Raw genomic sequence first — 11534 nt, forward strand, 5'->3', positions numbered from 1 at the left:
GAACTCAGTACATTGCAGCTGCTCTCGCACATAAAGAGCAACCCCACCACCCCGCCTGGCTGGCCTGTCTTTCCTGAAAAGGACATAGCCCTCCATGAGTATATTCCAGTCATGTGAGCTGTCCCACCACGTCTCTGTAATTGCCACCAGATCATAATCTCCTGACTTAACACAGGTCTCCAACTCCTCCTGCTTATTTCCCATGCTGCACGCATTGGTGTACAGGCATTTCAAGGAGGGAGCTGAGCTCACCGATTCCACCCTAGGATTATAGGAGGCCTCCCAGTCTTCATCAATCCTAGAGTGCTGCCCCACTGGGGCAAGCCCAGTTACAACCCCATCCCCCTTCGAATCTAGTTTAAAACTCTCAAAATGAGCCCTGCTAATTCATGCCCCAGCATCCTTTTGCCTCTGTGAGTTAAACCTTTCCCACGTGCCATTGTCTGGACTGGTGCCTTATAAAACCAGCTGTTATCAAAGAACCCAAAGCCCTGCCTAAAGCACCAGTCTCGTAGCCAATCGTTTACGGACTGAATTTTCCCATTCAGCCCCACATCATCACCGGAAGATGGAAGAACTGAGGAGAAGATCACTTGAGCCCCAGACTCTTTCACCATCCGCCCCAAGGCCCTGTAGTCTTTCTTCATCCCCCTCAGACTGCGGGAAGCAGCTTCCCCCCCACCTGTCTGGAAGACCAGCAGCGGGTAGTAGTCTGTCGGGTGCACCAGGCTGGGGAGCGCCTTGGTGATATCCCTGATCCGGGCTCCAGGCAGACTACACACTTCCCTATGATGAGGGTCAACTCTGCATATCGGGCCCTCTGTTCCTCTCAGAAGGGAATCGCCTACAACAATGACCTTTCTTTCTTTCTTGTCAGAGGCAGTCTTGAGGTGTGAAGTCGACCGCCTTTTCCTATGTGACCTTGTAGTCTGGCCTTGCATCACATCCTCACCTACCTCTCCTTCAAGATCCAGGGCCTCAAACCTATTACGGAGGGGCACCTGGGGAAGCAGGGTGATCCTATGATAAGAAGCAGGACCTGCCCTTCAAGAACCATGCTGACTGGATTTGATCCTCTGTTTTTCCTCCATGTGAATGTTAGGATTGAAAAAAAAGTACCACATAAAGCTGAAAGGTGGGAAATACCACTATTAAACTGCACTAAGTAGAAGACTTGAGTTTATTGTCATTGGTGATCTAGTCCTGAGCTAGATATGTTGTTGATATTTCATCTTCTCTGAGGTTTCTTAGTGACCAAGGAGCACTGCTACTATAGACCTTTACCTCTCCTCACTGTTAAGGTAAGTATGTGGACAGGTACAGTCTGATATAGGAACCTGCGAGGTTGTTCTCAAACTGTACAGCCCAGAAACCTGCCCTGGTTCACCAAAGGGTGCCCAGGAAAGGCTGGTGGTGCTGGATGCAGTTAGGGCCACCCTGAAAGTGACAGGCACCCAGAAAGGGTGAGCTGAATGTGATGTCAGGGGACAGAGGTCCTCCGCCACTGCAAATTTTCTCAGGAAAAACGGTATTTCTTGGAGTCCCGATTTCTTTTTTTTTGTGTTTTGATGTCTCTGGTGCTGGGTGACCGTACCAGTGATGCCAGCACCACACTGGGAGCTCAGGAAGCCCATGGTGGGTTGCATGGGGCTGGATCAGAGCCCAGAGCCAGGCTCCATGCCTCATGGTAGCCAGCAGCAGCTTTGTCTGGGTTTTTTTGGAACAGCTCGGCAGGGTTGACACGCTTGCCTGAGTCTGATCATGATGCCAAATACATCTCTCTGTTCATGAGTCAGTCACCAAAACTGGGTTCCCAAAACCCTACAAAAAGAGAGACTGAGGCATCTTGTGGTTTTCACCCCCTTCAGTCTGGAGGGATTAACTTCAATACTGCTGACCACTCAAGACACTTGATTTTTGGTGACTATGAGATTAAGAGCCACAAACCAGTGCTGAAGATATCCAGCATACAGCTGGATTAATCAGTGTTGACCATTAATTGAACATCAGAGGAGGAACAATTTGGTCTCACTATTCTCAGGTAGTACTCCCAGAAAACATAAGAATCAATCCATGCGTCTCCCCCTAAGCTAGGACACAATCCTGGTCCTTTGCTGCACTGTGCTTCCTAGAGCTCTCCAGGCTTACACTCCTCTTCTGGGTCACCAGAGGTCTGTAAAATAAGAATATGTACTTTTAGATCCATGCTTCCACAGGTCAGCAGGACACCTGACCAAGATTATTCACCAGGGAAGGTGTCAGTAAGTGTACAGCTGGAACGTACTCCACTTGAAGGTGTACACAAGATTGGCAAAATAAATTTCTGCCCATAGTGTTACTTTAATAGTCCACAGTTTTGCAGTAACATATGTTCAAAATCATCATTTCCAGAAAATTGCACAGGACTTGGGAAGCTTAACCAGAATGCTGGAAGAGCTCTTCAGAAAAATACAACATAATAACGTTTTGCCAACTCTTTACATGAATTTATTTACATTTGGATTTATGTAAGGAAGTTTCCATGCTATAAATTTTTATTAAAAACAAGTCATTAGAAATAAATAGTACATTTAAAGTCATAAACAAACCAGTAGTTTTTACACACACTAATGTTGGGTTTCTTCTTACAAAAGTGGAAGCGTATTCCACCATCTTATTTTTTTGTTTATACTTGATATAAAAGGATAAAGTTGCTGCATGAAGTTCACACTTATTGTGGGTTTCATATGTCCTCAGACTAGATACACAGAGGGTCTTTTTGTGTTTTCCTAATAATATTTATTTGGGAAACAAAGCCTTCTGTTCTTGCTATTGATTTCAGGCATGGTAAATGAGCTTAAATACTGCAGAAAAAATACCATGATAGTAACAAAGATTAATATATTGGTTGCTTTTTCTTGCGTGTTCATTGGAATGACTGATCTGTATGAAAAAAAAGTAATATGATTGTACTTTAGAAAGGCTTGATACTACCAGCTGGTTAAAGGAAAAATACATATTTTTTAATTCACCAGAACCTTATTTTCATTAGCTATGTGAAAATGTGTGGCCTGGTTTCTCAGATACTAGGAAAGCAGAATTCCTCAATGCTGTTCTCCTTTCTGTTTTCTGTTTCATGCAAGTTGATTTGCTGATACTCAAACGTCACACGGTTGATGTGTTTGCCACTGGAGACCATTCTCAGCACGGTATTGTCACAGCCTATTTTCATTTGTGCTGATTAGGGAAAAGAGATATAGAGGAGATATAAAGATACACTTATATGAAAGAGAGGGATAAAAGATATATAGCATTGAGAGCTGCAAAGTACTGATACATACAATTTTGGAAGCGGATCAAATTTGTGTGTGTTCGACCAGCCAGTGGTGGTATTGGTGACTAAATACTTTCTTTTGTATTTGTTAGTTTTACTGTACAAGGGCTTGGGTATTTAATCAAGTGTTGTAACCTTTACTCATGCAAATGCCACTCCCTATCCACCTACAGTTTTAGATATGCATAGGTGGACATGATGCAGATGTCTTGGAAAGATAAGGTATGCTACTGCTAGATACGAGGAGCAATGGGTAAGGGAAATGGTGCCCTATCCTGAACATACCAAAAATGAACAATATTGAAATGCTTCCTGTTAGAGGAATGAGTGGTTTTGTGTGTAAGAAGGTTCTTCACAGTAACAAAGGCATGTGAGAGTCCCACCAAGACAAACTCAAATGGCAGTCCCCAGGATATGGACTCACACTGCGGGAAATTGAGTCTATCAGTAGCTACTGCTTTACATAAGCCATTTGAGCAACGGTTTGGCAAAGCCTCTTTCATTTGGGGAACTTGGAGCATCTTCCTCACTGGAGGAGAAATCTGGTGGGTCACTGGGAGAGCAGGGGCTGTTGAGATGTGATTTCCCTTCCTTCTCACCACCAGGAAAGCACATTTTAATCTCATCACATATCTCAGTATTCACTCAGCACCAGTTAAAGCTTTGAACAGTACCTGAAAAATGAAGTTGTGGTGTGATAAAAGGCAAAGGGATACCACATGTGTGAAGTGCCAGACACATGCCTGTTCTCCAGCCCTGTGGATATGCTGCTTCTCAATGTTCCTGTTCATACTTCTGAGGTACATGTGTCACAGGCGCTTGTCTGTCGTAACACTGCAACACTTGGTACTCTGCTGTACTGAATTTTAGGGAAACAGGGAATTCTCATTTTTAGGGGGAAAAATAGGTCACTGACGTGGCATGATAGAGAAACAGGAACAGAGCTCCTCCAGGGTTCAAAGCAGAGAGTGGGAACTCTGAGGCTTCAGGGGTATGTGTTACTCCTGAAGCAGAAAAAGAGGCTTTGGAAACACCGAGTAACTGAGAAAAAACTCCTTAGCTGAAAAGGGAGCCATTCTGCCTCCATTTGTTATGAATTTCCAGGCTCGTCTATTTGTTGACACTCTAATAATCCTATGTATTACTGGCAAGCATTTTAGAAATTAGAGTAACTTTGTTATACAGTTAGTGCAGGGGCAAATGAAGGTGTTTGTGTGTGTGCTGTGTAACGCAGCACAGCCACAGGCTCAAATAGCTTTAGCTTTCATGTTCTGCTAGATGTGAAGTTTGCCCGTCTAGCAGGAAGTCCAAGTTTCGGGGGCCTCTGCATGACTCTTTCTGGCTAATTATTTTACCACATGGAGGTAAGTGGAACAAAGAGCTCTTACCAGACCCATGAAAAGAGTGACAGAGATCAGCAAGTGGAAACATCTTGGACGGGTCTAAGCCAGTTCCTCCTAGCAGCTCTACAAAATCTCCCACTCCTGCACATCCTGCTGATGGTTTCTGAAAAGGCAGTGATTAACAGTTATTTATCATTTATGTTCAAAATGTAGCAGTTCTCTAGACATGACTGCAGCCACCAGTAGGTTTTAGAAGTTCTCCGTGCTCAAACCTGCAGGAAATCAGACTGGTTTTATCCTCAACAATGCTACTTCAATTTGACATTAATCAGTTAACTTTATAAGGGATTCTGAAGAAACACCTAAGTAGGCTGTGAAAATTACTGACATGTAGTTAAGGTGTTGATTCAATTTCTTTTGGTGCAGTTAAGCAGTCTGATTCTGGATGCTTGGACATGTAATCAAATTAATATAGGCATGGGCTGCATGTGTGTACTCAGCTGTCATGCAGGAACTTAAGTTCCACTATGCCATACATATTCCTAAACAATAAGTGTTGCTTTTGGGAGAGCTTAATTAAAGTAGGAATTAACCAAAAGAGTAGTTTTGTATAATAACAATAGCTCACTGTATATTAGACCCACAAGCATTCTTTTCCTGAAAATTAATGATGTGTGCCAAAAACATTTTGCGCAGACACCTTGTACACCTTTGGGCTGTCACCCATATGGTGCTATTTAAGTGCTTGATTTCTTTATGTCTTCTGCTGTTGTCCCTTTTCTGCCCACTGCTGAGTAAGTCAACTCATTTGCTCATCTCTCAAAGCCTGGTTTGCTCAGATGCTGGCAGTCCCCCATGAATGACCTGGGCTGCCAGTCTCAGAGGCTCAGAAAACAAAATTTGTGCTCCTATCCTTCTGGATATTTTGGAATTTGCACCTTCTTAGACCTCCCAGGCACAGGGGACCACCAACAGCTCTTGCTCTCTCCTGCTGGTCATCACCGAGAACCAAATGCTGTGGCCAAACCCCAGCCCCATGCTAATGAAGCAGAGGATGCTCAGCATGCTGAGCAAGGAATCAGTTGTGAGCACCTTTGTATTTTCTCCATGCTAATATCTCACTATCTAACCCATGTCTTCTTTCTCTGTTCAGCATAGTTGCTGCTTTCATTCAGTTTAAATACAGACAGAAAGCACTGCTTTCTTTCTAATGAAATTCTTACCCTTTGTTATGGCAACCAATATTTACATGCATTAATGGTACTTTGCATAATTTGATTGCCTCTGCAACATTACAAAGGCAATAGCAACAGAGACATAACCAGCTCTTATCTTTGGGGGGAAACCAGAGCCCCCAGCATGTGCACATGGAGCCCAGAGTGCATATGCCTGAGCATCCATGCCACAGGCTATCCCAGCTTCAACACTATTCCCTCTCCCGTGAAGAGGAAAACTGCACATGGTAGTAATTTCTTAGGAAATAAGCAACTCACCTTCAAAAAGAGGCCATTTAAATGCCCCAGCATAAGATCAGATATTTTTATCACCACTGGGTATATTATGGAGAAGCTGCAGTTCCTGTGCTGATGAGGAATGACCATGGTAAACCTTCCTGAGGGAGTCTGGGAGATGACATTGCAAGCTGCAGCACAGGAGAAGGTATAAGAATTACTTGTGCAGTCACTACTGCCTGTAGCAAAATGATGTACTTTCAGTACTAACAAAGAATAGATGATTTAATTACTGAGAGTGACAACCAAATGCTGGAAAATATGCATGTGGCATTTCTGGCATTCTTGCATAGCGTTTGTTCCCTAAAAATTCCCTGTCTATTGCTTACTGTGTAGCATGAGGTCTGGCAGAATGTGAGGGTAAAGCAGTCAGTGGGAGAGCTCACACCTCAAATCCATACATCAGGGGCTCAAGTTTGAAGTGGGCTAAACACAGGTGCAGGCCTTTTGTTTAGCTTTGAGTGGTTGTCACCTGGTATTGCCAGCAAGCTGCTAAGTCCTATTCTGCTGCTTTTAAGTGGAGTTCCTTACCCTGCAAAAAGTCCCGTTGAAACTAAAGTGGATACATGCTGATTTTGTCTTAGAGCTCAAGCTTAATAGTTCAGGTGAGGGAGTAGCTTATCATCTGTGTGTGCAACACAAGGGACCTCCACACTTATCTGGAGGCCTGCAGCTGCTTCAGCAGGCTGGTGAAGGACACAAGCCACCTGCAGCAACTGCACACAGTAATCACCTCCATGGGCATGGAAGTCCCACCAGTGTGGGGACCCAGCTTGCAGGCTTGTGTCTGAACAACTTGGAGTAAGAACAGGACAGACATGCCATCATCTTCATCCTTTGCATGGTGAGGTGGGTAAACCAGACTGGCCTGAACAATAATTGTTAAATGGCCTGTCCCCTCTCAGAAAAATGATGCAAGTGACCATTATTTGTGCCTTGCGAGCTCGCAGGCTTAAGGAAAGAACTTGTGCATAGATTCTTGGAATCATGTATCACTCATAACAATCACATAACGTTCTATATAGTGGTTTTGCTGTCGACCGTTTTCAAATATTTTACCTCATTGTTCACCCAGATCTAAAAGCTGCTGAGATTAAACTCTCTAGATTAATACTGTTTGTTCCAGCCAAGTGTGCTGGAACATGACATGTTAGACTGGAAAAGACTTTTGTAACAAAAAGCCTTCTGCCATGAATTCTGAAGCCATGCCTAACCTATCTCTTAATTTTCACTGTCTTTTTAACTTGAGACACATGCTAAGCCTGAGTCAAATCCTCAGGCTTGCAGGTGTGCGTAGCTCCGTTGCCACTACTGGAGCTGTGTGAGGGCAGATAATGCCAATGAGATAATTCAATGCAAATCAACACATTCATTTTGCTTCCTGCCCCAAACTCAAGCCCGTTAGATGGTGTAAAATGCAGACTTACGAAAGAGATTGGTGTTTTTCTTGACTGTGATGGTAAATCCATTGCCCGGCTGGTGAATCCTGAAGAAGATCATTGCCACGTTCTGCGATGACCTGATGCTCTTCTGAATATTGCCACTTTCACAAAAGTCTATGTATCTTTCAGAAGTAGGAAGAGGATGGTCCAAGGAACTGGGAAATTTCTCTCCTTTGAGTATCCAGCCATCAAATACCTATAGGTGTTCAATAATTGAAAACAAGGCTTTTGCTTCTCGCTCTGTTAGCAGAGAAACATGAAATATTACAGACAGCGTTTTATTTTGACACCAGATTGCCTGTTCGAAGCCACCAATTAAAAACAAAAATTCTTTGTATTTATCAATTTCCTACTATTTAACTAACTATTTGAGCGTCAATCCGCATTTAGGAAATATGTACATATAAATTTTAATTTTAATTTCCTTCATTTCCTTCAGGTGACAATGCTGGTGGCTATTTTTGAGAGAAACAGCTCTTTTTTTGCTACAGCATCATCACATTTGCACCTTTATTATTATTATTATTATTATTCCTTACTATTTCAATTTCTGTGTTACTAAGAGAAGTGCTTTACCAGCTTTATTTGGAAGCCACATGAAACATAAGTCACTCTCTCAAACTTGGGGCAGTAAGTCCATTGATCTGGCTTGAAATTTTCCACCATTCATGTTCTGCAGCTCATAATTAAAGACCTGGATGCCTTCCAGAGGTATTGGAATATAATAAAGCTTTAGTGAGGAATTATTGGCAGAGGTATAGCTCTCTCCTGTTTCTCTCAGCTCATCCTAATCACTAGAAAGCAGAACAAATGCTGCCTACTTGGCAGGAACTTAAGCAGCAACCTCTACAAATCTCTCCTTCACAACAAAAACAGCAATGATTTGCCCTCCCTACCTTCATGAAAATGTGTCAGAACTAGACCGTATTAAATTGTAGCATAGCTTCGCAGTTGCCTGTTTCAATTCCCTCCTAGCAGCTCTCACCCAATAATTCCTTCTATGGTCCAGTCGGTACCTGGAAAATCCAAGGACTAGATTCTGCCACTGCTTCAGTGAATAATCTTAGTGTATGTGTAGGAATTCCTCGTGATAAAAATGCAGGATCAGTCTCTGGATTTGCCAGAACTATAAATTTTCTGAAGTAACAAAACGTGGGTGCTCAATTTACACAAGGGAAAAGCTGCCTGTATAAATACAATGGCATAATGCAGAAACTGGGACCCCATGAGCAAAAGAGGGAAACCTTTATAAAGCCTCAAGTCTTTTTTTATCCTCCATAAGTGACGGTAAGTCTAGGTACAAAATCCTTGGACCCAAACCAAGCTGAAATCAGCATCCCTGTAACAACATTGGAAGATACCATAGCCAGGAGTATGGGAGGGACAGGATTACCCAGGGGAAAGCGAGCAGGGGGATAGCATCTCTCCAAGAGAGGGACACAAGGAAAGGGATGAAGAGGAGCTTTCCACCTCCCAAAGCTTAATTTGCCACTGACTGGGACAGTGCCTGTGCCGTGAACAGCCACCACAGTGTGAAGAGCAGAGTGCAAGGTGTGGGGAGCAGCCTCCTCTGCAATCCTGACCTGAGTTCGGATCTTGGTCAGTGCTTTGCCTGCCAACAAAATGCACTGGTGAAGTTTTTTTTGATATGGGAATATAAATAGCTCTGACTCACAGACCTCCTTCTGTTCAGGGCAAACACCCTGGAAAGCTCTAGTGGGGCCATTTGAAACAAAGCCTGCAGTGATCCACTCATTAATAAGCTGATGTTAAGTGACCTGCAAGCAGAGATCCTGGAGCAGTAATAGCCATTCAGAAAGCTGTATCATTATCTGGAGGGCTTGCGTGCACTGAGAAAACCCTCTTCATGGGGCTGACAGGCTTGGCTCGTGCTGACCAAACTCCAGTCGGTCCCCCAGGTATGGACACTCAGCAGAGGTGCTCCTGGAAAAGTTCAGGAGGGCCGGTGCTGCGGTTTGGAGAGGGATCCTCAGCCTGCATCCGACAATGCTCTAGGGGGTTGTAATGCAGGAGACATACCCAAAGTGCCTTAGGCAGGAGAAACAGCTGTCCCGGAGACAGCTGCTTTGTGAGAGCCTGTACTACACACAGAAACACACACACACTCATGCACACATGCATTCGCCTGCTCTTTCCACACGTAGTGAATGTCTGACAGGTCAGGAAGGCGACGCGCAGCAGAACTTGCCAGGCTCTTACCTTCAGGAAATCGCCCCCTTTGCAGTCGATGTTTACAAGGTCGTAGTCGATCAGGATGAGCTCCTCGGGCTCCCCGATGAAGAAGGTTGCGCAGTGCAGCTGCGGTTGGTCTGCGGTGAAGGTGAACTGCCCCTCTATACTCAGCATGTCAATGCACCCTGCAGAAACACAGACACGGGGCTGCTGCCTCATCCTGCTGGGGAGGGAGACTCAGCGCCGGCGTCCGCAGCACAGGGAACAGGATGGTGGGGAGAGACCCACACACTGAGACCCGGCTGGTGGTGAGGAGAGGGAGACCCAGCTGAAGCAATTAGGAGCCTGCTGAGCATCAGAGGATGCTCTCAAGTGTGAGCACAAGCATGCAAGGGGGAGTGCAGGGGGAGATGACAAGTCGATGCATCTCTGAGCAGAAAACTGTATGTACACAACTGCACAAAGACCCCGTTCCTTCAGATTTCCCTCTAATCACAGCTTCTCCACCTGCCCTGGAGATGTGATAATTCCCAGGGACATGGTTGGCCAATCTCCATCCTCCCATTATTGGGGACCTTCAGCTCTGAGCCCCAGCCTCTTCTCAGAGCCTCATTTCAATCGCTCTGCCTCAACCACAGTTTTACCAACACTTTAACACTTTGTCATTCTTCTCCCCCACCTTGCAGGAAGTGCCTGCAGCTCTGTTGCTCGCAGATAGCCCTGTTCCGCTCCTTGTGCCCTGAGCTCCCCCCAGGACTCCCCAACCCACTGATGGTCCCCACCAGAGCACCAAAGAAACTCACGGAGCGACCGCCGGTAGACCTGCCCTGCAGACAGCTCTCGCTTCAGATCTTCACTGAGGAGTAGGAAGGGCTCATCTTCACCAGCATCCCTCACCTGGTGAAGTAAAGAAGGCAGGAAGAGTCTGGGACAAAGTGAAATGCAGCCCCCTCCTGCGCCTCTCAAGAACAGGCACTAGCAGTTTAAATCCCTCCTCCAGAAGCAGTACAGCTGTGGAAGAGCTCCGTCAGAAAGCTGCCAACCTGAAGAAGAGGGGAGTAAACCTAGCACCTAGGAGGTGAGCCCAGCAAATCTCAAATCCTCAGTAAAAATGCAGGTTTGGGAAAAGGGATAAAGAAACTGGGGGGACAAGGGGATGGTATGGGACTGTTGCATTCAATGTTACCCAGGTGTATGTTTAAGGAGGAGTGGCAATTGGAGGAAAGAGAAGAAAAAGCACACTGCTCGAAACCCGGGAGTACAAGTTAGAAGACAGCAGTTAAAAGCACAGAAAAGTGCCCATTGCTCACCTCTAGGTATCTGGTTTCCCCCTTGGAGGCTGCCAGGAAGATGAGAATGAAGTGGCACTGAAACTGGAATGCAGACGGCATGCTGACACCTCCTCTGGCAGCCCTCCCTCTCTCCCCACGGCCAAGCTTCTCCTGGTCTGCGCCAGCAGGCTGGAGCCGCTGGGGTATCTTGGAGAGACTGTTTTTATAGAGCTGTTGGGAGGGGAGGCACTTGGTCCCTGTACTGATAGGGTAACCTATGGTAACTGAATTCCTCTCTCAGTGACACAGTACGTGGGCATGACGAGGGTCCAAATCACAGCCACAAATTTTCAATCCGGTTGAACTCCCCTCACTGACAGATGTCTTTTATCTCTCTGATGGAGATGAAAAGCTCTGGGGAGGAGAGCCTGTCCCATGCAGTTGGAGCACTCACACTGTGT

At 45.3% G+C, this 11534-nt stretch overlaps 1 protein-coding gene across 1 annotated transcript; it reads right to left on the reverse strand.

The window, feature by feature from the left end:
- Positions 1–3058: 3058 nt before the first annotated feature.
- Positions 3059–11193, reverse strand: CRHBP (corticotropin releasing hormone binding protein; the record flags this gene model as incomplete). Its single annotated transcript, XM_080638058.1, has 7 exons — positions 3059–3216; positions 4702–4819; positions 6150–6298; positions 7595–7805; positions 9830–9987; positions 10606–10699; positions 11113–11193. The coding sequence occupies 7 exons, from the start codon at positions 11191–11193 to the stop codon at positions 3059–3061; spliced, it is 969 nt and encodes a 322-aa protein (XP_080494184.1).
- Positions 11194–11534: the final 341 nt, after the last annotated feature.

This window comes from Psittacula echo (assembly GCF_963264785.1).
Source record: "Psittacula echo genome assembly, chromosome: Z".
NCBI classification, from domain to species: Eukaryota; Metazoa; Chordata; class Aves; order Psittaciformes; family Psittacidae; genus Psittacula; species Psittacula echo.